The following is a 26,686-nucleotide window of genomic DNA, read 5'->3' as shown; positions in this document are numbered from 1 at the left end:
AACTATAAATTTAAACCTTTTGCACTAAAAAAAAAAAAAAACACAAAACAACAAACACAAAACCACAGGCATGAACTGTAAACCTGTATTAATTATCAACTAGTCTTAAGGTTAATTCTTAGTAGTAATTCAGTATTTTCCTCCTTGGCAATTTTAATGTTTTAGCACCAAATGATCTCCCACAGAGGTACTTGTAACAACTCTGGCTGCCAGTGTAAGGAGATGCTTCCATATGCACTACTTCACACGCACAGTCCACGCTCACACCACACAGACAGGAGGCCCGTGGCGATGATGTCACACGCTGACTTTCAGGGCAATGGAAAGAAGACAGAGGGCACGCATGTCACACATCTTTAATGTAGTGCATTCGTAGAAAAAAGGCCAGCTTCCGCTCCCAGGCGTGCTCTTGTCCTTATATTTTAATATCATGATTTAGAAGATGCAGACGTTATTACCTAAATATTATTCTATACATTTCCATCAGTGTTCAGGAAAACACTTTAAAATGCTACTTAATTTACACCGTAATTACTGGGTTACAGCTTTAGCTCATTGGCAATTTTGGAAGCAATATTTTTGAAAGCTATGGATGTCCCTGATATCCGCTTAAACCGGACCCCGTTCAGAGACAGTCTTGGCAGCTTGCACACCTCCATCTCCCACTGCACGAGGTTCTCTGCATGCCCATCACCATGGACACAGAAGAGTAAGAAGCGCTCTCTCTGCTCATAGTCGCAGTTATTGGCGTCCAGCACTTTGCGGATTTCCCGCATCATGTCATTGGGATCCATGGAACTAGTGGTTTTCATGCTCCAGGTAAAGCGCAGGGAGCGAGGTTTTGCTTCTTTGTTTTCATCCTTTTGCTCAGCAGATACGTTGCGACTGAAATGCACAGTGGCAGGTTTATTTTTAATTGCACAGAAAAACCAACCTTTTCTATTCCAGCTAGTTCAAAATCATCTTCTCTGTAGCAGAATAACTGACCTCCATACTTTACTTGCACAGACTCACATGTGGTGAGTCCTTTATCAAGAAGCATTCCTCTTTCTCACCCCCTCACCCCTTCCAAAATGTAACTCACACAGGCAAAGGTCTACCCGACTGAAAAATCTTTTACTAGCCATCTATACTTAATAACATTCAAGAAATAATTTGTTAAACAGAATCCTTGGAGACTGGGTAAAGCAGGGATCTGAGCACTTCTCCAAGAAAAGCCCATCTCTCTCCTCAAGGCTGACTGCAGATGGTAAAGAGCCAGTGGGGTCCCCCAAAGGCCCAGCTCAGGGAGGAGGAAAGGGTCAGCAGGCTAGCTTCTGGCTTTTTGACCTACATAGCTGCCCCTGTACCACCACATCTTTTGTTAGGTCAGCTCATCATAACCTTCACCACAGTGGTTACTCAGGATAGCCAGTGCTTCCACATAGTTCAAAATCACCTTCCCTGCAGATGGCCCCTGATGATGAGTATACAGCTGGGTGGGGTGTGAGCCCTTCTCTCCTTTCCCTCCACCCACCTCAATATTTTCCCTGCCATTTTGTTAAACTTCTAATTCCAGTTAAAAATAATTCTTAGATGACACTATCTTACTCTTAGATGACACTATCTTACTATTGAAGCTAAAAATTAAATGTTAAGGCTTATTTGCTGCTGAGCACTGCCACAACCAGTTAAAATGTAAGCTGTACTGATCCACAGAGGGTAAACCGTGATCCGAACGTCTATGAGGTGATGTCACAGTGGGGCCCCAGGCACAGTCCTCTTGGAAAGTCCATGACTAGGTAGGTATGTATCTACCACTGTTCAGGGCATTTAACGGTCATTGCCACAAACTGTTATTTATACTCCCATGTGTACACTGGAATGCTTCAATTAGGATGGTGAATGCCTCACACTCTTGTGTTTGTGTATTAAAAACATCCAGTATATGCATGTTATGCACTTCAGCCTATGGCATATTCATCAGAGTCGAGGGTGGGCCATCGGTTTTATTATGCATATAGTGGCCAACCTGCTGGTAGAATATTCAATTTAATTCACATCCACGCAAATTGATTGCAAGCCTCTTAGGTATAAAATGCCGTGTTAAGCGCTAAATAGGTTACAGAAAACAAGCAAAAGCTCTCAAGCTAAGTTGGGGCTGGGGGAGGGAAGACTGCAACTTAAGGCCACAGTAGTACAGGAAAGGTACAGGCAGTCCACTAGAGCGTGGTGTGAAAGGCAGGTGGGCCCTCTAAAGGGAGGAGCACAGGGAAAGGCAGGGCAGGGAAATGAGGAAATGGCTTCCAGGAGGGGGTGGCATCTGAAAAGAGCTACCAAGAACTCATGGGATTCCAATACAACGGGGGTGGGGGAAAAGAGTTCGTGTGCTGAGCAGAGGGAACATCATAAGCAAAGGCAAGGACGTATGGAAAGCACAGAATGTGTTGAGGGTATAATCAAGTGCACAGATGGACTGAAACTGGGGGCATAGCATCACCCCCACAACAGCCGCCAAGTACTTGCAGTAGGCAAACTCAGGATAGCGGGAGCCTGTTCAAGGCCGGCATGGGCAGGCCTGGGGTGGGAGGGGGGTCAGGGGAGGCCAGGGTAGTTCAGGCCACCCAGGGCAGGTCTGGCAATGGGGCCACTGCAACTTTTCATTCAGAAAAGTCACACGATCAGAGCTGTGCTTTAAAAAGACCAGAAGAAGAGCAAATGGGTTAAGGAGGACCTGTGACAACATGCTGGTGGCTGGTAATGAAAGGGCATAGGTGGAAGATCTAGTACTATGGAGGCCTGTCAGCCTATTTGGTGAACTCTCCCATTCCCAAACCTGTGTAATGAAATACAAAATGATCTATAAAATGTAAAAGCAAATCACTCAACTATATAATCATTCTTAAACTTCTAATTTAAAATATGAAAATTCTACTCAATATTCTTTCATTCTTTGAGACCAAAATCATGCAGGGGTTACGGGCACGTCAATAGTGCTCCTACGGACTTCCCAGAGCTCATTTCAGGCTGTCAGCGCCCAGGGAGGACAGGAGCGTATTTTAACACCTGAACACCAGTGGAAAGCCAAATCAGGCTGAGATACGGAAGGCTTCCACCAGCGGGTAGCCATGGCGCTCCGGCGCCCTCAAGCGGCCACTGTGAGGCGGCAGCAGTGACACACTCCTGCTTCACCATAGAATGCTAACCTCACCAAGCAATCCTATATTGAGAGCAGGGATATGATGCAGGATATTCAGAGAAGAGCATCGTTTCTGCCACACACATGAGGTAAATACCTATAAAATATTTTAAGTAAAAATCATTTCCCTCACCTTGAGCCCTCATATCTCCCGTTCCTCTCATATTCAGTTGGAAGCCTCAACGAACAGAATGCAGAAGCACAGAGAAGTGGGAAAGAGAAAAGAAATCTTACAGACTGGTACACAACCACCCATATACAAACACAGATGTCATAAAACAAACCCAAAGCACTTTGGGTCACCAGCTGTGCCTGTTAAACTCGGTTCTGTCATGGGGGTGATTCAGCCCGTGGCCATTCTTCTCCATGTGTGCTCGAAGCTGGGGTGGGAGGCTGACCTGCTTCACATATGCAACAGGTATTCCTGCTTGGCTCTGGAATTGGAGATATTCTAACTTTTAATCCCTCCCCCCAAATGTAATGGGTTTGAACTAAAAGGAAATGAATTCTATCAGTTAAATCCTATATCGAACTACAAAATTTCTTGTGCAAGGAAAAATTTGGCAACTGGGAAGATTATAAAGCAATCATGGAGAGAAATTTCCCATAGGAGGAAAGCGCTCCTCCCACAGTTTGACAAAGAGCTCATGTTCACATAGCCTTACAGTGACCCACTGATTTCTTCACCATACAGACCCCCCCCCTACCCCACAGCCTGGCCTTCTGGACACAGGTGGCCCAAATGACAGATTCTCTGCCTCTTTCTGTGTGCAATTCAAGACAATGACCAATATTTTTGTTCTTCTGACTTGTCTTCATCAAAAAGTATTCATCTGGTAGGAATAATATTTACCACAGTGCTTTCAGTAAAAATAATGAGACCTACTTCCTTTAATGGTTGATGGAAAACAGCTTTTAGATAGGAGTCTTAGTTATTATTCAACTCTCTGAAAATATTAAAACATTTCTGCTATACAGCTGCCCATATCCTTATTTCTGAAAACCTCCAAATGAGGCTGTAGGTTTGAATTTTGTACTTGTTTCCCATGTAAAAATATTAGCTAATTTCTTGGTAATTTTAAAGCCTGTTGCTAATTCAATCATGAAATAAAAAATGGCAACAGTCACCACTTACCTTCTGCAGGCTTGAGGCCAATCAGTAACTGTACATTAATATTACTGAACATCTCATTCTTCAAACAGAAGCATGCTAAGTGTTATTAGTATGAAGACAGAATTATTTGGATGCTAAATAATTCTACCAAAGAAAGAAAATGCACAGAGCATGCACAGGCCTATTGTTACATGGGTGCCACAGTCCCTTTACAAATGCCTGACAGAGTTAATCTATTTCTTTCCAAGGTTTCCTTACAAAGAAGTAAGTAAGTAGTTCACAGCAGAAAGTTTAGTTTTTAAGGAAAACAAAACAAAACAAAAACAAGGCTAGAAAGCCAAACCTGATGTTAATTGCAGGAGCCATTTTGGGGTAAGGATTGAAAAAAATAATGTGTATATATAAATCCTACCTTTTGATAAACCTGAATGACATGTTTCTAAAAGAAATTAAGCCAAAAAAAAAATTAACAAAAATGACTTGCACAAATTAAATAGAAAATCTAGTCAAGTAAAGAGAGAAAGAAAAACAACAAATAAAACAGGGCTCCTCTTCTGTCCAATGAACAATGAAACAGTAACATTTGTTGAAAAAGTAAAATTACAGGTAACTGAATATGTGATCTTTTAATTTTCTAGAATTATAAAAAAATCTATACTGGTAAGAAAAATTCAGCAGTAAACATTGTCATTAGCTCCAATTAAATTTATTTAAAGATTTTTTTTCAGATGGATATACTTTAAGATGATAAAATCCAATATCCTGTGTTAAAGAAGTGATGGAAATCATCTGCAGTACTCTAGAGTAAGAGGGTAACACCTCTCGATCCTCTTCAGAATGTCTCATGAACAAAAACCTCACCTTATAACATTAAAAATTTCATTTTAAAATGTTCAACAATTAAGAGAACCCTTAGTTATCTCAGGAAGATAGTTTAAACATTCACAGAATGTCTATTACATTGTAGGACAGAAATAACTTTTTAAGAAAAAACTAAGTGGGGTTTAAAATGAAGCAGACTTCTTAGTTTTAGATAGCAAAATGAATGGAGATTAAATGATAACAATGGGGGTGTTTCATTTTAATGTTTTATAGAATAAATTGGAAGAGCTGTATTTAGAAGGGACTTTGCTCATTAAACATTAAGGAGATGCTCAGGTTGTTCTGAACAGAATCTGACAAAAGAAATTCCAAACCCAGAGCTGGGCTTGTATGATCATGTGATCAGCATTCCGGGGCAAGTGCAGGCTGGGTTTGCCGAACTATTTCTGCAACTTCCCAGTTCTATGACTGAAAACGGAGTTCAGTCTGAGTGAACAAAGTAATGAATGCTTTGGATTTGTTCTTCTAACATGGATAATTTGACATTGCTTCAGATACTAACCAATTAAAAAATCTCCAACTACTGTAGATAACAGCCAACCACTTCATAATCAGAAGTGGTATACAACAGGGTTATATGTGACAGAGAAGATCATGCATATGACAATATTTTGTAAATAATTAAGTACTATGTAAACACAAGATTATGCAAAAGACTATTTTAGTGTAAAAGTGATTAAAAGGTCTTAAATGTATTTTCATTTCCCAATTTTCTGCCTGAGAAAAGTCAGGGTTATTGGTCAAGTACCACAGGACTGCTTTTTTTTACCTTTCCTGCCACAAGTCCCTGAAGAGGAGGTGCAGTAGGGGTGAAGCTGTGCCTGGGGCCCTGTGGACCACACAGAGGTCTGTACATGGTGCCCCACAGGGGATGAGCAACTCTGAGCACCCTATGCACACCAGGCCTGGTTCCAGGAGGAACTCAGAGCACACAGTTCTCTGAAGCCACATGTATCCAGGGCCGAGTCAGAGCCAAGAGCAGAGAGCAGGCCCTTCTGGTGTCAGCTATCTTCCTACTGGCCCTTAGCAGGTCTCTGGGTGCAGCACCTTTGTGAGAACACCAGAGCCTCTTTCAGGCACCAGGATTCTGACCCTCACAATTACTGTGAGGGCAGGATAGGCAGCCAATACCAATGGCAGCAGCAGGAATAAACAGACTACCCCTCAAGTACAGTAACCAGAGGAGGCTATAGACCACAGTTTGTAAACTTTTATAAACAGGAGACCATTATTTCTGCAAATCTTTAGGAGTGGAGAATGGCTGGAAATGTAAAATAAAATGACCCCCAAGATTTTTTTTTAAATTAAACCAAGAAAACTCAGTCTCCAATTTTAATTCAAAGATAGGAAATAAACTACATTAGAACAAGAGGGACAAGGATTGCAGCCTGTACTGTCCTTGACAGCCCTGCAGGGTAGCACACACAGTGGACTCAAGGGCCTCTTCTGGAGGCACAGACCTGGCTCAGCAGCTTTTGGCTACAGAGTCTTGAACATGTGTCTTAAACTCATGTCCAGTTTGTCTTACAAAATTGGGAAAATATCGATTATACAGGCAGACCGTGGAGATTAAATGAATGTGTGAGAAAGTATGTGCGTGTGCACACGTGTGTCTTTATAAAGGTAAAACTTATTTCTATAAATCTACACACATCTACTCAGCACATGGTAAGCAATCAATAAATGGTAGCTGACATTATCTGTAACAATACAGCATTAAGATGATCAAAAAAAGAGCAAAAAGGGAAAAAATCAATTCAAGGATATTCAGGATATGGAAGATTTTATTTAAAGAGCCCATTATAGACCAAAGTGTAAAGACACGGAGGTGCCTGTCCTGCAACTAGAGCTTAGACAGACCTGACTGCACATCTTCTCTGCACTCAGACAATATTAAGCACTGTCAGGGAACAAACAACCAGGTAAATGATACCTGGCTTTGTCCCCTACCACTTGAGTTTCAGAGGTAGACTCCATTTCAGCTTAGTCCATAAGGACGGAACTAGGGGATAGAGAGGCCTGGGACAGGCTATGGGATGACCCTGAAAGGAAGGAAGGAATTATTTTGGGGGTTATGAGACTCTTCTTGGATTGAGCTCTCTGCTTCTCTTACTGGTCCTGAGTGGGTACCCAAAACCTGGCAAAGTCCTTTAGATCATTCTACTCTTCTGCCCAGTTTGGAACAGGGGGGTCTCAGTAAAGGGGTGAGGAAGAGAGTAAGAGGCTGGATTGTAACTTCTGGCCCCCTCTCTGACCTCTAGTCAATGATAATGGATAGCAGAAATCCTCCCTAATCTGGTAGTCAGTGTCCTGACAAGCGATTACCCAGAGAAAGTTTAATGTGACTTGGTTAAGTTTAGGTGATTGATCTAAAAGAACATAACATTACTAGAGGACTTAAGGAGAATGGAAACTGGTATTTGGCTTACAGGTTAAATACCAAAGATAGCAGGAAACACAGCAGTCGGCTAGTGAGCCACAGGAGTGCAAAGTAATAGAGGAGGGGGTGCCTGACATTTGAGCTGTGCTGAGCAAATTACAGATGGTGAACAAGAGGGTCTGCAACATGTAAAGCTGCAGGATGCCCTGGGCATACTCATCCAGTAAGGCTCAATCTTTAAGAAACTCAGGGTGCTTGGGTGGCTTAGTTGGTTAAATGTCTGCCTTCATCGCAGGTCACAATCTCAGGGTTCTGGGATCAAGCCCCATTATCAGGCTCCCTGCTCAGTGGGTAGTCTGCTTCTCTGTCTTCCTCTGTTCCTTCCCCTGGCTCCTGCTCTCTTGCTCTCAAAATAAATAATTAAAATCTTAAAAAAAAAATCTTTAAGAAACTCTTCTAGGAGGGCTGAGAGAGCAAGGGTGCTCAGGCCTCCTGAGTGCAGCCCAAGCTAAGGGTGACTCTGCCTGAGTGCTGATGGTGCACAGTGGCACCTTTCCTTCTCCCTCTTATAGCAGTTAATGATTTTAGGCTGCTGCAGTCTCCAGATCAGGTTATGGAAATAAGGTTCAAAGTATCTCAAGGGAAAAAGGATTTTATACACAACCAGATACTAGTTTCTTGCGGAGAAGAAATCAGGAATTTTATCTGCCAAACTATACCATTTTTAAGCAAGTTGCCTTGTTCTTACTATAACTTACTGAGACCAATAGGAAGAACAATTTTAAGATTTACACCCTAAGAAATTTAGTGTTCCTCAATCACAATGACAGGAGAGGAGAGAAGAAATGTTTCTCTCCTCTTTGTTCAGGGCTGGTCACACCACATGCTGTCTTCTGCAGGGACTGCTTATGGAGTGCTGACCTAACACTGGAGGTAGGGTTTTTACTGCAGTAAACACATCATGTGGACAGAAGCGTGATCAAAAGGAATAGCAATTAAAGAAAACAACAGCCTCCCAAGTGCTAGAGGACTTCTAGTGCTGTGAAGACTCTAAGCTCTTTAATTCCTATTCTAAAAGGTTTTATTTATTTATTTATTTATTTATTTATTTATTTATTTATTTCTAAAAGGTTTTAAAGTATAAAGTTCTATATATAAACCAGAAGAATACGAGCTAAAGACAAAGTGAAAAGTATCTGGGCAATTGCTTCACACAACTGAAAAGATATTTCTCTTTTTCCTCTTGTATTTGATCCAAAGAATCAGCACCACCCAGCACTTACCTCCTTGTAAGTTTTGAAGTTAATTTACTAAAAAGATTAGTGGAGCCTCGGCTTCGAGTCTGTGACAACGGTGTGGCTTCATGGGACAGGCTGGGTGAGGCAGGCGGGCCATTATATGTGGCAGTCCGCCGCTCCCGGGGCTGGCCATGGAAAGTGCTGCGACTGGCAGTGCCCCGCGGGAAGCGGAGTCGGTCTGGGGTGGCTGCACTGCTGACACTGTGCGTTGAAGCAACTGGAGTCCTCGGATCAGGAATAGTGCTAGAAGGTCAGAACAGAATAGTCTCACATCTTTGTTCACAAAAGCCCAGCTTTGTGGCAAACACAGCACACAAAAATCTACAATCCCAATATACTTCTTATATACAGTAGAGAAAATCAGTTATAAATAAATCTCTAGACCCAAGAGGGTATTTTATAGGGCTCAGGACCAAAAGGCAAGCTAAATAGGAGGGTATCAAATAAACAGTATATAATGAAACACAATCTCATGGGGTTTAAGGGAGTAAGACATACATATTTTCAAGGACAAAATTAATGCAGGGAAATTCTAGGACAAAGGAACGGCTAACTCAAGCTTTTTCCCTTTGCTTTCTTCTCAAAGTGCTTACATGCAGAGAACCTTGCCAATATAAAAGAAATAAAGGCTATGCGGGTGAAATTGAAGAATAGGCAACTAAAAAGTTTTAAAGCACACAAACACAAACGGCATGTTTACTGTGAGATTCCACATGCTAAGAGCACCGTGGAGAGGAGGGGACTTCTTACACCTCTTGTAGTATGCAAAGGCATGAAGACACACAGATGACCGAGGACACCATGACACAGGATGCGCTTAACTAAAACCACACACAGGAAGGGTACTTTGTGCACAAGAGTAACGACCCGTGGACTATAAAATCCATAGCACAGCATGGAGCAGCGGCGGGCACACACGAGTCTCACGAGGAATGTGCAGTTGTCTTACACAGCCTTGCTGTTATCTCCTTCACTGTCTACTGGAGGTACCATCATCGTGGGGTGCCCAGAGGCTGACATGGACATCGACTTCTGATGTCTCAGCCGACAGGTGGAAGATGTGGCACAAACTGAGGCAGGGCTAGCTGCATAAGCGAACAGTTCTGTCAGGCTGGGAGGGGGTTTGGGTTCAGGCAGAGGCAGAAACAACAATATGATGGCGCAGTGACAAAAAGAGCGACCTGCTATTTAAAGCACATACCTTCCTCCCCAAACCATCTCATTTTTGCCTTAGAACAAAAATCTCTTAACCTTGTTTTGGGGATTCTGTAGCAATTACTAACCTGTAGCTGCTTTTTTTTCCAAACAGTATAAGATTTATTAGCTTTAAAGAAGAAAAATGACATCTTACTTGTTTGAATATTTATGTGAGGGGGCAATGTCTTCTAAGCTGTGTACAAAACAAAGCCTTTCCCGAAAGAGATGTCTCCGTTCAAACTGAAGTGGTCGAGTGAATCTATAACATGAGCACACCGTGCTTTCAACCTGTTCCCCAAGCACACAGACATATTTTAAATGGACTAGTAAAATAACAGGTATAGTAACTAGGTACTATTTATCAAAGTTCCTATGCTGTGTAAAGATAGATGAGAATCTTCCTATGCAAAGGACATTCACTTTATAAACAAGTCAAAATTCCTAAGGGATCAACACAGCCCCTTTTTTCAAGGCAGAAACTAGTAAGAGTAATTAACTGCTCACAGAGAAAAAGACTGATAGAACCCTCACCAGGACCACACTGTTCCTTAACTCCAGTTCAGTCATCCTGCCCCTGGAGTTCCAAAGAGGCAGTTTTTCTCCTTTGAGGTGAGAGGGATTCAGAACTCTGATCCTGCACACCAGTCTGCACACCCTCCCCAACTCTATCCCAGGGTCTCTCCACAGAGGGTCTTTCCTCCTCTCCCACATAGGCCTATACCATAGCATCTATCTTCATTGGTCTTCTGGCCTTCACTGCACACTTTCCAAACTGTCCACCATACAGATGTGAACTTCCCCAAAACAAACATGACTTGGTCACTCATCTGCTTATAGCCTTTCAAAAGCACGCTGAGTCTTCAGGGCCAAGTTCAAATCCCTCACCCTGGCATCCCAGTTGCACCCTTAGGCACCCACAGCCCAGGCCTACCTTCTACTGTTACCTCTGGGGACATGACTTTTGGGAGATCCTATGATACGCAATCCTTTGGTCATACATCAGGTCAAATGACTTTCACAGGAACTATTATCTGTGCCTGGAGAGCAGGCATCTTCTATTTTCATCACAACTTAACCCAGAGGTCACCCTTCTGCATGACGACTTCCCTGGTATCCTCTCTCATCAGCAGCTTATTATCCCCTTTTGTATTATATGCAACTGCTACTACACACCATTTTTATCAAGGGTATCACAGTAACCCTTTCCTGCTTGAGTGTCCCAAAGCATGGTGCTTAAAAAATGCTCTCCTAACTGAAAAGGTAAATTAATGAAATGAATCACTGGAGTTCTGACAGTCCTGATATGTGGGACAGAGGTGTCTATAATACACTGTTCAAGATCTGTTTGTATCTGTATCTTTGAGAATTTTGTCCTCTGATTTGGGAGAATGGCTCTAATATAGTCACAGAAAAATTGGAAACAAATGCCTATTTATAAAGATAAAAATAGACTGTGTTTTTGCCACTTGGCATCAACTCTTTACCTTGGAGTAATGACACCTGAATTCTGCTATGAGGGAAACAAGTTCCTCGGCTCTGGATGTCATGGACTCTACTCCAGAATTTCCCAGCCACTCTGGCCAGTGACAGACTTAGAGATGAGCACATGGCCGAAACTATACCAGCCTGAACCCAGAGATAGCCCCAGGGCTTCTGTCTGAAGAAAGCTGAGTGTGGGAAGATGCCAAATCTAATGCTGCTGAGCCCAACCAGGGAATCACTATAGAGGAAGTAGAATTGGGAGATGGACCTGATTCTATTCCTGCACTTTTTTGGTTATAGGAACTCAAAAATAATTTTTAAAAAAAGATCTTATTTACTTGAGAGAGAGAGAGAACGAACAAGCAGGGGGAGCAGCAGAGAGGGAGCAGGGAGCCCAAAATGGGGCTCGATCCCAGGACCCCGGGATCAAGACCTGAGCTGAAGAGAGATGTTTAACTGACTGAGCCACTCAGATGCCCCAAAGATACACTTAAAAAAAAGATTTATGTATTTATTTGAGATAGAGAGGGAGACAGTGTGCACACATGGGGAGAGGGCAGAAGGAGAGAGAGAGAATTTCTAGCAGACTCCCCATTGAATGCAGAGCCTGATGCAGGGTTCAATCTCACAACCCTGAGATCATAACCTGAGCCAAAAGCAAGAGTCAGTACTCAACTGACTGAGCCACACAGGTACCCCAAAGATGCCTTTTTTATTTTATTTTTTTAAAGATTTACTTATTTATTCATGAGACGGAGAGAGAGAGAGAGAGAGAGAGAGAGAGAGAGAGAGAAGAAGAAGCAGGCTCCTTGCAGGGAGCCCAAAGCAGGAATCGATCCCGGATCCCAGGATCATGACCTGAGTTGAAGGCAGGTGCCCAACCACTGAGCCACCCAGGCGTCCCATAACGATGATCTTTTTAATTTAAGCTTGTTTGGACTGGGTTTCTGTCACCTGCAACACAAGTCCTAACTGATTCAACTTTTTAATTTTTTTAGATTTTATATATTTGTCAGAGAGACAGAGAGGGAACAATCATAAACAGAGGCAGTGGCAAACAGAGGGAGAGGGAGAAGTAGGAGCAGGCTCCCTTTGGAGCAGGGAGCCTGATGTGGGGCTCGATCCAGGACCCTGGGATCATGCCCCGAGCCCAAGGCAGATGCTTCACCAACTGAGCCACCCAGGTGTCCCTAAACTCCTTTTAAAGATTAGTCAAGTGTAGTAGTGAGAAGCAGGGGGAAAATACCAGAACAAGCAGTGGTTTAACTAACTGAAGAAATGCTTGCTCGTCTATCTCATATATACAAACATAAAAACATACATACATATGCATACAACTTTATTTTTTAACAAGTTACAGATAAATACAATTGTCTTTTGTGCTCTCTATTCAAGGCAGGTCAAGGGTCAACATACTTTTTTTTTTTTTTTAAGATTTATTTATTTATTTATTCAGAGAGAGAGAGAGAGAGAGAGAGCGAGGCAGAGACACAGACAGAGGGAGAAGCAGGCTCCCTGCAGGAAGCCCGACGTGGGACTCAATCCCGGGTCTCCAGGATCACACCCTGGGCCACAGGGGGCACTAAACTGCTGCGCCACCAGGGCTGCCCAAGGGTCAACATACTTGAAGTCTCTGCCCAGCTGCTACCTTTTCTTGCTCAAATTAGGAGCTAGGATTATTGGGTGCATTAAAAGCAAGGGAAGAAGGGAAGATGGGGTTGTCTGGCTTCTTCCCTGGAGAATAGGAATGATCTCAAAGACTGAAGAAGGAAAGGGCTTTTTAGTCAGTATACAGAGCAAGAAGTTGCTTGATCTATTCCCCCCGAGGCACACGGCTCATTGGTTGGACCACGTAGGTAAGATCTACAAGGCATATAAGCATGGCAAGACCAGACAATCTGCAGCAAAAAGGTGACCCTCCTCAAACTTATAAACATTTATGAAAAGGAAGTAATAAATTGGTATTTTCATTATAAATTAAATTTTTTGACACATTAATCTTAAAGGTAATTAAATGAATCATTTTACACATTTAAACCCTATCACATCATGAATTTCAGAAAGCAAGCAACAAAACAGATGTGAGGGACGCCTGGGTGGCTCAGTGGTTGAGCATCTTTGCTTGGGGCGTGATCTCAGAGTCCCGGGATTGAGTCCACCACTGGGTTCCCTACGAGGAATCTGCTTCTCTCTCCCTCTCTACCTGTGTCTCTACCTTTCTCATGAATAAATAAATCTCAACAAAACAAAACAAGACACAGATATGAAATATAACCACCATTTTTAACACTTATCTGGTGGTAAATTTTTGTCCAGTTTTCACAGCAATCAACTTGATGACCTTTTAGAATATATAGCCTCATGTGATATTGGGGTTGTCTGTTGCAAACAATTTTTGAGACTTGTACAAATTTGAAATTCAACAGACATTTAGTGAGTTTATGGTTTCCTAAATCAAGACTATAAGCCTACCGCAGAAATCAAAAAACCCCACATGTGACTGGGCAAATGCAGAATTAAAAATATAACCTAAAAGATACATGTGGGAACTTTCTCTCCTGAATCCCTGTGCCTTGATACAGGACGAATGGATAAAAGGATAAAATAATAGAGCCATTTTACAATTTTAAAACTTTACCTAGAATATCAAATACCTAAAACTTCTTTGAAAATATTCTGTTGTGGGACTCCTGGGTGGATCAGCAGTTGAGCATCTGCCTTTGGCTCAGGGTGCGATCCTGGGGTCCTGGGATCGAGTCCCACATCAGGCTCCTTGCATGGAGCCTGCCTCTCCCTCTGCCTGCGTCTCTGCCTCTTTTGTGTCTCTCTCATGAATAAATAAAAAATCTTCAAAAAAAATTCTGTTGTGCATTATTATAACTGTATCACACTACTTCTTTGGGGGCCCTGAAATGAATACATGTTGAATAGTCTCCTATACATTTCTCATATGTAAGAGCAGGATACAGAGTCCATGTTATGTGTGTAGGTTACCAAATTAATTAAGTTGAGAAATCAGTGTAAATTAAGAAAATTCCTGATATTCATATCTGAATGGTCTGTCATAAATACTTTCATAAGCTAGTATACGTTGAGCACTATGTGCCTGCCTCTGTGCTAAGTTATTCAAGACTCATTGTAAGAACCTACATGACTGACAGAATCATACAACTAAAGATGTGGTTACATTTTCTCACTCTTTTTTTATACTGACTGTTCATCGTCGCTGGAACTAGGCCACTGACAGAGTCTGACATCAGAAGGGAGAATAATTACAGAGAATAATTACATCAGGAGACATAGCAGAAAATAAGCAGGACTTCGGTATACCTGGTGTCAAAACAATGGTCTAAGAAAACAGCTCACATATGCTCAAGCCAAAGCAAATGTCTGCCAAATCCTGTAATTTGTCCTTTAAACAACAAGGACTTCTTTATTTTCATACAGCAAGGCTGATAAAACAGAAAGAATGCACTGGTAAGAATCAATCCATAAAATTAATTTTAAAATGAAACAATGATGACATTATCAATGGGGAGAATTTAAAACATTACCCCATGCTCAAGGCAGGATTTAAAAGATAGCTGGAAAAGAGCTTGTTTAGGACATGTACAGCCTTTGGTTTAAACTTGCACAGCCTTTACTAGCTATGATCATGCTCATGTTAGAATTCTATAAACATAAACGTATATGAGAAAAAAAAGTCCCACATATTCATGGTCAAAAATGAAAATGAACATAATTCCTTCAGAAGTTAACAGGGATCCAGGCACCCTGTAGCACCTGCCAATATTTTACTCTAGGAGTCAGAGACCTATATGGGAAGAGAAGAAAGTAACTTTCTGCCTAAGAAGTCCTCTGTGCCCAAAGAAGGTGTAGTGCATCTAATTTATGACTCAGCATCTACTTTAAGGGTGAGAAAGTTGTCATATTTACTGTCCTAAATGAAAGTAAAAAATAGGACTAGTTTGGCACTCACACCTCCAATAATTTTCCACAGTTTTTCAATGAATTTGTATGATAGAAAAAGAAAATCTAAATGTTACACAAAATTTGGGCCCTGTCTTGTGTAGTTTGATGTTGAGACTACTGGTCTAAAGATAAGAACAAGACTTTCAAAAGCAAAGCATTTGCTTATTTAAAAAATGTATTTACTTGACAGAGAGAGAAGAAAAGAGAGCTCACAAGCAGGGGGAGCAACAGAGGGAAGGGGAGAAGCAGGGAGCCTGATGTGGGACTCGATCCCAGGACCCTGGGATCATGACCTGAGTTGAAGGCAGATGTTTAACTGACTGAGCCACCCAGGCGTCCCAGAAGCAAAGCATTTAAATGACTGAAACTAACAGAAGCAATGAGGCCTAGCTTGGGATAAGAAAGAGAACCCCAACAGGGAAGGTGTCTGCAGAGAGGACACACACAGGCAATTACTCCAAAGTACTTAGAGAATTCTTCAAACTATTTTTCCAAAGAGTGAAATCGAATATTGCAGGAAGGGAGAGTTAGAAGAGCATGTGCATACACATGAACACAAGGAAAGGAGCAGAGATTAGATCCTTTTTTTTTTTTTTTTTTAAGATTTTATTTATTTATCCATGACAGACACAGAGAGATGCAGAGACACAGGCAGAGGGAGAAGCAGGCTCCATGCAGGGAGCCCGATGTGGGACTTAATCCTGGGTCATGCCCTGGGCTGAAGGCGACGCTAAACCGCTGAGCCACCTGGGCTTTCCAGATCCTGGTCCAACAGCCTTTATTTTATTTTATTTTTTTTATTTTAAAGATTTTATTTATTTATTCATGATAGACATAGAGAGAGAGAGAGAGGCAGAGACATAGGCAGAGGCAGAAGCAGGCTCCACGCAGGGAGCCTGATGTGGGACTTGATCCCGGGACTCCAGGATCGCGCCCTGGGCCAAAGGCAGGCACCAAACTGCTGAGCCACCCAGGGATCCCCCTAACAGCCTTTTAAAGTCTGACTCTGTACTTAAGAGGATTGTATTTCCTAAAGGTCAAAAATAACCTGACAATAGTTTAGTAAATTAGAAGAATTTGCAAACAGAAGAAGAGTCATGAAACAACATTTACATTGGAAACTTTTTTTCTTTTTTAAGATTTAATTTATTTATTCATGAGAGATACAGAGAGAGAGGCAGAGACACAGGCAGAGGGAGAAGCAGGCTCCATGCAGGGAGCCCGATGTGGGACTTGATCCTGGGACGCTGGGGTCACGCCCTGGGCCAAAGGCAGAGGTTTAACCACTGAGCCACCAGGCACGCCAATATTGGAAACTTCTAATTGTCTTCTAGTGATATATATACACTATTAAATAACTTTGAACTAGAAGAAATTTGATATATTTGATACTGTAATAAAAGAAAAAAGAAACTTTACCAGAAAATAGACTACTATTAAAAAAATAAATATATCAGTCATTATTTGTACGCTATCTAGGAGTTGCCATACCATATTCAAGTTATTAACAGTTTTTAATCATAAGGAAAATACAATGTTAAAACAAGTACACATAGGAATCAGAAAAGAGAATACTGGAAGGTAAATATGTTTTAAAAGGCACTGAGTCATCAACACAATCTCATACAACAAGATTTTGGCTTCATGTCAATTCAAAGTTAAGTGGTCTGTGGAAGACGGAAACGATAAACAGCCTGGTTTTGAGGATGAAAGAGAAAAGAAGAATCTTTGCTTATAAGGCTGTCACAGAAGTTAGTGATCAAACATTTGACTAATGAGATCTAAAGGGAACAGAAACCATACAATGCATTTTCAGAAAGTAAATGTCAGAAAAAAAGAAAGAAACCATTTTGATGCAGACATGGGACTGTGACGAGACCAGACAATGTTCAAGTTAGGAGGCCAGTGGACAATGAAAGATGACGGTAATTTAGTTTATGGATTTCTATTCCAGAAATTTACTTGCTCATTGTGGCTTTACCTCACCCTTCCGAATTTATACACTACTCTTACGAAAAGAAAAAAGGAAAATCCACGGTTGCCTGAGAAATTTGTTCCATAGAGAATATATCTAACTACTCCACCAATCCCAACCTTTCTTCTCCCCCTGCAAACTACGGTCTTTGGCCCTACTTAATCCCACTTTTCCTACTCAACTTATCCACTTGGCCCCTTTGGTAAACTGCTGGCTTGTTACCAAAGGCTCACTCACCCTGCTCACATTGTCCTCCAGAGGCTTGGCTCCTTGGGCTCCACATTCTTATCCCTCCCCACTTTACCCTTTGTTCAACTTATTAATGTACACAAAATAATATCTACTTCCCCATTTGCTACTCTACAATTACACCACAGCTTAAGACGTGTCTCCTGTGGGAAAGCTCCCTGATTTAACTGAAACCTTTCAACCATCACACACATAGCCTGCCAGGAAGATAAGCTCTGGATAATGAGAGGAATTTAAATTCCAGTATATCACTAAAAATTTGCATTTAAATTTAACTTACCGTGAAAGAATACTTACCATTATTATCTGAATTTTGATTGTAAAAACTGAGAAGTAAACAACATGCTTCCATTTTGGGGGGAAAAAAAAACAAATTTTCTTGCAAACAGGTAAGATTTCATACCTGTTTTCTTTCCCATTCTGAATTACTGAATGTCTATCAGCTGTAGTTCTTTCACTGCAAACGTAAGTATTTCGCCGTGTCATTCCACCAGATGCTGTATTAGTCTATTAAAAAAAAGGGGGTGGAGAGTTTTTGTCTTAAACTATGTAGTAATAAGGAAAGTACAATGAGAAAAAAAGTTCATCTAAATACACATGAATACTGTAGTCTTTGAAAAACTGACACTAAGCTATCTGTAGTACTGGCTAAAAAATCACAAAAGGTGGTGGAGGTAACAGCCTCTGCCCTGTCTCTCCTGGCAGAAAGAATGAAACCTGGCTATGGTAGAATGACTCTAAAAAGCCGGCTATAATAATCCATAAAGTAATAACTCATAGATTACTTAAAACAAGATAAAGATCCACTGTTATTAAAAGCTGATGCTTTTAAAATAAAAAAAAATTTTAAAGAGTTTAGTTTATTCATGAAAGACACAGAGAGAGAGAGAGAGAGAGAGAGTTAGAGACATAGGCAGAGGGAGAAGCAGGCTCCCTGCAAGAAGCCTGATGCAGGGGATCCCTGGGTGGCGCAGCAGTTTGGCGCCTGCCTTTGGCCCAGGGCACGATCCTGGAGACCCGGGATCGAATCCCACATCGGGCTCCCGGTGCATGGAGCCTGCTTCTCCCTCTGCCTGTGTCTCTGCCTCTCTCTCTCTCTCTGTGTGACTATGATTAAAAAAAAAAAAAAAAAGAAGAAGCCTGATGCAGGACTTGATCCCGGATCCTGGGATCACGCCCTGAGCAGAAGGCAGACACTCAACCACTGAGCCACCCAGGCGTCCCTAAAATAAAGATTATTATTTTTTTTATTTATTATTTAAGATTTTATTTATTTATTCATGAGAGACAGAGAGAGAGAGAGAGAGAGAGAGAGGCAGAGGCAGAGGCAGAGGCAGAGGCAGAGGCAGAGGGAGAAGCAGGCTCCATGCAGGCAGCCCGATGCAGGACCCGATCCCGGGCCTATAGGATCATGCTCGGGGTTGAAGGCAGATGCTCAACCGCTGAGCCACCCAGGTGTCCCACCTAAAATAAAAATTAAAAAAGATCAGGGACGCTTGGGTGGTTTAGCGCTTGAGCGCCTGCCTTCGGCCCAGGGTATAATCCGGGAGTCCCAGGATCGGGTCCCCCATCGGGCTGCCTGCATGGAGCCTGCTTCTCCCTCTGCCTCTGTCTCTGCCTCTCTCTCTCTCTGTGTCTCTCATGAATAAGTAAATAAAATCTAAAAACAACGACAACAACAAAAAAAACAACTCTGTGTAATTTTCTATGGGGACTTGTGTTTTCATTTCTTTTGGATACATACCTAGGGATGAAATTGCTAGCTCATATGATAATTCAATGATTAATGTTTTGAGGCACTGCCAAACTTTCCCACACTGACTATACCATTTCCCATTCCTACCATATTTGAGAGTCCCTGTTTCTCCACATCCTTGCCAACATTTGTTATTTTCTGGTTTTTACTATAGCTCCTAGTGGGCATAAAATGGTAGCTCATCATGGCTTTGATTTTTATATATATATTTTAAAGATTTTATTTATTTATTCGAGAGAGAGAGAGAGAAGCAGAGACATAGGCAGAGGGAGTAGCAGGCTCCACACAAGGAGCCTGATGTGGGACTCAATCCCGGGACTCCGGGATCATGCCCTGTGCCAAAGACAGCCACTCAACCACTGAGCCACCCAGGCGTCCCTATTTAGCACATACATACATACATACATACATACATTTATTTATTTAAGATTTTATTTATATATTCATGACAGACACAGAGAGGCAGAGACACAGGCAGAGGGAGAAGCAGGCTCTGTGCAGGGAGCCTAATGTGGGACTCAATCCCAGGACTCCAGGATCACGCCCCGGGCCGAAGGCAGGCACCAAACCACTGGGCCATTCAGGGATCCCCCTATTTATTTAACACATCTTTAAACCGGACTGTTCGTAATTTTGTGGTTGAGTTGTAAGGGTTCTTTATATATTCTGGATGTTAAAACTTTACCAAATACATGATTTGAAAATATTTTCTCCTGTTCTGTAGGTTCTCTCTTTTTATATTCTTGGTAATATCCTTCGATGCACAAAAGTATCTAATTTTGATGTAGTGCAGTTTATCTTTTTTTCTTTTTGTTTTTCATGCTTTGGTGCCTTTTTTTTTTTTAAAGATTTTTTATTCATGAGAGAGATAGAGAGAGGGGCAGGGACACAGACAGAGAAGCAGGCTTCCTGCCAGGAACCCGGTGTGTGACTCCATACTGGAACTCCAGGATCATGTCCTGAGCTGAAGGCAAGACACTCAACCACTGAGCCACCCAGGCGTCCTGGTGTCATATTTCTGAATATGTGTAATGCAGGTTGTTCAGACTTAACCCGTGTCTTTTCTAATAGTTTTATAGTTTTAATTCTTAGGTTTAGATTTTTGTTTTTCATTTTAATTATTTTTTATTTGTATATTTACCTTGTATTTCTTTTTTTTTTTTTTTAAATGATAGTCACACACACAGAGAGAGAGAGAGAGAGAGAGAGAGGCAGAGACACAGGCAGAGGGAGAAGCAGGCTCCATGCACCGGGAGCCTGACGTGGGATTTGATCCCGGGTCCCCAGGATCGCGCCCTGGGCCAAAGGCACGCGCTAAACTGCTGCGCCACCCAGGGATCCTCTTACCTTGTATTTCTAATCCTTTTTTAAAAAAAAATTTTTAGGGGCAGCCCAGGTGGCTCAGTGGTTTGGCGCCGCCTTTAGCCCAGGGTGTGCCTTCTGGGCCGAAGGCAGACACTAAACCACTGAGCCACCCAGGGATCCCCTAAGAACAATTTTTAAACAAAGAAAAGCAGCCACTTTAATAAAACATGAGTAGACCATGTATAGGGAAATTCAAAATAGATGGAAGAAAATTTTAATAATGTTATTTTTCTAAGTAATCAGACATGGGTGACTGATAACGTTTGGGTTATATCTTCAAAAGGGAGATGTGTACATGAGTAGAATAACAAGGACAGAAAGCCAAGAAGGCATAGGAGATGGTCTTACCTTCCTCTCACAACTGTCAACAAAAGCTGGGGGCTGAACTTAAATTGTAGGGCTGTGATGTGACAACCTAAGTTTATGGCATTAAGAAGCCAAAATAAAAAATCTTCATACAGGGATTATACTCTGATAAAACACAAGGTCAGAGGATGGAGCAGACAAACCCCTTTGGGTTTATGAGGTCCTATCCCCAGAGCTGCACAAATAAAAACCTCCCAGGGTGCTCCTGGGTGGCTCAGCAGTTTAGCATGTCTTCAGCCCAGGGCGTGATCCTGGAGACCCGGGATGGAGTCCCACATCAGGCTCTCTGTGGGGAGCCTGCTTCTCCCTCTGCCTGTGTCTCTGCCTGCCTCTCTCTCTCTCATGAATAAATACAACCTTCAAAAAATAAAAAAATAAAAGCCTCCCAAAAAGGGCAGGAGAGCTTCTCCAGTCTCTAAATTGGGTTGAGGTAGAGGGAGGGCTGTGTCATGTTAACTTTGTAGGAAAAAAGTGTGATTACAGAATATTCCTAAAATTGCATGTTCTCTGCAAATACTATCTTAAATTATTTCAAGAGTGCTAAGAATAATTACTATATTAGGTCAAATAGAGCATATTTCAATTCACAGAAGTTCCTGAAACCAAGTAGACTGAATTTACTTTCAGAAATACTACCTACTTAAGGGAGAGATTTGTTAAGGATAGAGATTAAGAGATGTATACAGATCAGCAGTATAATTTTAGGCAATTACCTAACTTTTTTTCATTTTCTCTAACTTAAAATTTAGCTAATACACGCAAAGCACTTAGCACAGTCCCTGGCACACAGTAAGGACTCAGTCCAAAGTTCTTTATCGTAAGAACCCTCTGAAGATGCACACCACATCCCAGGCCCTCCGGCAATCAGACCTCCCAGTATCCTACATAGACTCTGTTAGGCTTCTGTCTGCACTGTTAACATTCAGCTTTACTTCCTGTTAGGCTATGAGGTATTTCAATTTCTCAGCATCTGATAAAACCTAAAGCTCAGCAGATGTTTGAAAGATCTGAACACTCATCTAGTGGGATGGGGCTCAGCAAGAAACAACTTCAAAACAGATATTGAAGGGGATCTCTATAGGTTGAGACTGGGCATGGTGGCCTAGTGGGGACAGCACTGCAGGTGGATAAGAACAAAGGAACAAAACATCCAGGCCACTGCAATCCTATAGCGTTAGGAATGCTCTATAGTTTAACAATACTTACACTAGGGACAGTAGAGCTTTTCTTGCGTTCAGGAATATCAGCCTTATTGGGATTACTTGCATTCCCAAGCATGGGGCTGGCTGGAGCAATTCCCTTTCCTCCAACAGCACTTCCACTTGATTTCCGAGAAGGAATTCCATCTTCTTTGAGGTCACTATCTGCAGTGCTGGTCTGACTCCTTTTCGGATATGCCACAACTGAAGGAATAGCTGGTCCAGCTAAAATAAAGAGTTTACTTTTTAAAAGTCAGAATATAGTTTTATATTTTATTCTGTGAAAATAAATACATTTTATATGATCCAAGATTGCTATCACTAAGAAAATACAAGACAGTAAAACACTGTAAAATGTCTCCCTATGCAATGAGTTCAATTGTGAAATTTCACTTACTTGTCCCTTTTTACTTGTTTTTATTTTTCTTTTAAGATTTTATTTAAAATAAAATGTCTATTTGTCTTTATTTATCTATGAGAGACACAGAGGGAAAAGAAGAGACAGAGGCAGAGGGAGAAGCAGGCTCCCTGTGGGGAGTCCTATGCGGGACTTGATCTCAGGACCCTGGGATCATGACCTGAGCCAAAAATTGATGTTCATCCAGTGAGCCACCCACGTGCCCCTCTTTCTACTTAAAGTTTTATGTTTTGTTTTTTATTTACTTTTATTTTTTTAAATATTTTATTTATTTATTCATAGAGACACACAGAGAGAGCGAGAGGCAGAGACACAGGCAGAGGGAGAAGCAGGCTCCATGCAGAGAGCCTGACATGGGACTCGATCCAGGATCTCCAGGATCACACCCTGGGCTGCAGGCGGCGCTAAACCGCTGTGTCACCAGGGCTGCCCTTGTTTTGTTTAGGGTTAGGGTTAGGGTTAGGGTCCCCCACTCAGCATAGTTCCCTTGAGATCTATACAAATAGTTGCACCTATCAATACTTTTTTCCTTTTTATTGTTGAGTAGTGTTCCATGGTGTAGCTGTCTCACATAGAAATGGGATTTTTAAAAAGATTGATTTTATTTATTTATTTATTTATTTATTTATTTATTTATTTATTTATTTATTTATTTATTTATTTATTTATTTATTTATGATAGAGAAAGAGGCAGAGACACAGGAGGAGGAAGAAGCAGGCTCCATGCCAGGAGCCTGATGTGGGACTTGATCCCGGGACTCCAGGATCGCGCCCTGGGCCAAAGGCAGGCGCTAAACCGCTGAGCCACCCAGGGATCCCCAGAAATGGGATTTTTATGTAAACTTGGTAAATATGTCTTTTCTTCCATGGTTGTTAGTTTTTGGGGTTACAGTCAGAACAACCCTCACCAATCCAGGTTGTAAAGAAAAAGTAAATTATTTCATGTGTCAATATTTCCATATTGTTTATATTTATATCTTCATTTCAAATGGAATCCACCCTTAAGATGTGAGAAATGGATGCAAATATTTTTTTTCTGATAACTGCCATATGCCCCAATACCATGTATTTTATTTTTTTAAAGATTTTATTTATTTATTCATGAGAGACAGAGAAAGAGAGAGAGAGAGAGAGAGAAAGAGAGAGAGAGAGAGAGAGAGGCAGAGACATGGCAGAGGGAGAAGCAGACTCCATGCAGGGAGCTGATGGATGTGGGACCCGATCCCGGGATTCCAGGATCATGCCCTGGGCTGAAGGCAGGTGCTCAACCGCTGAGCCACCCAGGCATCCCCCAATACCATTTATTAATAAACCAGTGATTCTTTACTTTTTTTTTTTTTTACAAGACAAAAGAACTCTTTGAAAATCTAATGAAGATCACCCTTCCTAGAAAAATATGTACATAGGGGGTTCAACTCATGGGGCTCAAATTAAGAACCAACGAAAAAACTTTTAAGTTGTGATTCTACAGAAGCAGGCATATATTAACCTAGATTGGCATCTAGAAGTAGGAAACAAGGGGAGAGATGTGAAGAGGAGAAAGAATAAGCTAAAAGGTGGGCTGCAGGCTTGTTTACTTGGTATCATGTGGGTGTGCTTTATTTATTTTTTAAGATTTATTTATTTAATTCACGCGTCCCTAGTGGGTGTGCTTTAGACACTGTATTGTAAGGGCAACTTCTCCCTCTGCCTATGTCTCTGCTTCTCTCTGTGTGTCTCTCACGAATAAATAAATAAAATCTTAAATAAAAAAAAGACACCGTATTATAGAATCTATCCCATTTTTAGCACTTAAAAGAACACAGCCAGAGGCATAACCAATCTTTCTTTACTGACCACTGTCTTTATTAAAGAATAAAAAACAACACAGAATTGAGTCAGTGATTTTCTATATACGTGGATTTCCTGAAATATTCTTTTATGAACTTTTTTTTGTTTTTTAAAAGTAGGCTCCAGGGCAGCCTGGGTGGCTCAGCGGTTTAGCATCGCCTTCACCCAGGGCGTGATCCTGGAGACCCAGGATTCAGTCCCGCGTCAGGCTCCCTGTGTGGAGCCTGCTTCTCCCTCTGCCTGTGTCTCTGTGCCTCTCTCTCTCTCTCTCTCTCTCTCGGTCTCTCATAAATGGATAAATAGAGAAATCTTTGGGAGAAAAAAAAAAGTAGGCTCCACTCTCAACTTGGGGCTTAAACTCATGACCCTGAGATTCAGAGTCACATGTTCTACTGACTGAGCCAGCCAGATGCCCCTCTATTTTGCACTTTTTAATATTAGAGGCTCCAAGAAGGAAGGATCATTATTATTACAAAAAGACTACTCCATGAGGTAATCAATCAGCGTGTTAGTGGACAGAGCCACAGGACCTGGGGCCAGAAGTTCAGGGGTTCTGTCACAGGCGTTCCCTCTTCTAAGTAACCTTGGGAGATTTGGTAAGCTCTCTCAGCTTATTTCCTTATTGATAAAATGGAGGTTAAGTGAGTGTATGACACAATGTCTAAAGCTCTTCTCAACTCCAAAATTTTCTGAACTAAGGAAAAAAGGCATTACCAACTCAAAAGGAATATATGTGCTTAGAAAAGAACTAACTTATTTTTTTTTTAAAGATTTTATTTATTTATTCATGACAGAGAGGAAGAGAGAGAGAGAGAGAGAGGCAGAGGAAGAAGTAGGCTCCATGCAGGGAGCCTGATGTGGGACTCGATCCCGGGTCTCCAGGATCACACCCTGGGCTGAAGGCGGTGCTAAACTGCTGGGCCACTGGGGCTGCTCGAGAAGAATTAACTTATTAATATGGTCACTAGAGACAGGAGAAAACGCCAAAAAAAAAAAAAGAAAAAGAAAATAAGTTTTTTTCTTGCAAGAATTTAGGAATAATTCCCTTTAAATTGGGTGGTTTAGAGCAATCTGTAAGCATTTTGCTAAATGCCATATTGTCCAGAGGCACTGAAAACCCCTCCTTAACAATGAACTTGAACAAAAAGACAGAGACCCAGATCAACACCAGGTTTACAAATGTCATGTGTACAAATCTTAGTGTCAGAACAGTTCTCAGCTCTCCATTATATCCTAGAATAGCAGCCAGGCCGACAGTTTACTGACAGTATCAGTACAGTGTGCTACACCCGCCCAAACCACACAGACGTGGCAACAACAGGGAGAGAGATGGACACCAAGCAAAGTGTCATCACCAAGCAAAGCTGTCCACACCTGGAATGTTCTGTGCCAGTGTAAGTGCCAAATCTCAAGGTGAAAGAATGGAAGTGGATGATGTTCAGAAAAGAAAAAATGAGTGCTCCATGTGAGGATATATTTTTAGAAGTTAGGACCAGGCCAAGTAGTCTAGGTTCCTGATCTAGATTCCTGAATCAGAGAATGCTGGAATTAAGGAAATTAACATTCACAGGTTACAGGGGCACCTGGGTGGCTAAGTGGGTTAAGTGTCTGCCTTCAGCTCAGGTCATGATCCCAGGGTCCAAGGGTAGAGCCCCAAGTTGGGTTCCAAGCTGGGGAATCTGCTTCTCCCTCTGCCTCTTACCCTACTCCTTCTTTTTCTCTTGTATAAGTAAACAAAATCTTTTAAAAAAACAAAACCAAAAACCAAAAAACATTCACAGGTCACAGGCAAAGAAGTGTGCACGCATGTGCACACACACACACGCACACTAGTCTCTGGATCCCCACACACGGAGCTGCCTGGAAGGCAGAGTAACTGTTAAGTTTGGTAATCATATCCTTTAGGGTCTAAAGGCTCATAAAAGATTCACTGCTATGCTGAATATTTTAAGAGTGAGGGTGTTTTAGAAACACCAATGGCTAGAGTGAGGCTGAGAATGACCCAGGTCAAATATTTAAATCAAG

General features: G+C 41.7%; 1 protein-coding gene across 13 annotated transcripts in view; it reads right to left on the bottom strand.

Moving 5' to 3' along the window:
* Nucleotides 1-340: 340 nt before the first annotated feature.
* The window catches only part of MARK3 (microtubule affinity regulating kinase 3), a 121,215-nt gene continuing 94,869 nt past the window's right edge, over nucleotides 341-26,686 (bottom strand). For 4 of the 13 annotated variants that reach the window (XM_072840050.1, XM_072840047.1, XM_072840055.1 and 1 more), the window contains 7 exons: nucleotides 22,421-22,638; nucleotides 18,131-18,234; nucleotides 9,802-9,963; nucleotides 8,838-9,095; nucleotides 4,705-4,731; nucleotides 3,312-3,356; nucleotides 341-885 (listed from right to left, as the gene is read on the bottom strand). In XM_072840050.1, the coding sequence (XP_072696151.1) occupies nucleotides 540-885; nucleotides 3,312-3,356; nucleotides 4,705-4,731; nucleotides 8,838-9,095; nucleotides 9,802-9,963; nucleotides 18,131-18,234; nucleotides 22,421-22,638 (1,160 nt within the window). In that variant the 3' untranslated portion in view covers nucleotides 341-539. The remainder of the gene's footprint in view (nucleotides 886-3,311; nucleotides 3,357-4,704; nucleotides 4,732-8,837; nucleotides 9,096-9,801; nucleotides 9,964-18,130; nucleotides 18,235-22,420; nucleotides 22,639-26,686) is intronic. The other 9 variants (XM_072840057.1, XM_072840053.1, XM_072840059.1 and 6 more) reach the window with 7 other exon arrangements.

This window comes from Canis lupus, chromosome 9, assembly GCF_048164855.1.
Source record: "Canis lupus baileyi chromosome 9, mCanLup2.hap1, whole genome shotgun sequence".
Taxonomy (NCBI): domain Eukaryota; kingdom Metazoa; phylum Chordata; class Mammalia; order Carnivora; family Canidae; genus Canis; species Canis lupus.
The sequence above is the reverse complement of the archived record's forward strand: the minus strand, read 5'-3'. Positions and strand labels throughout refer to the sequence as shown.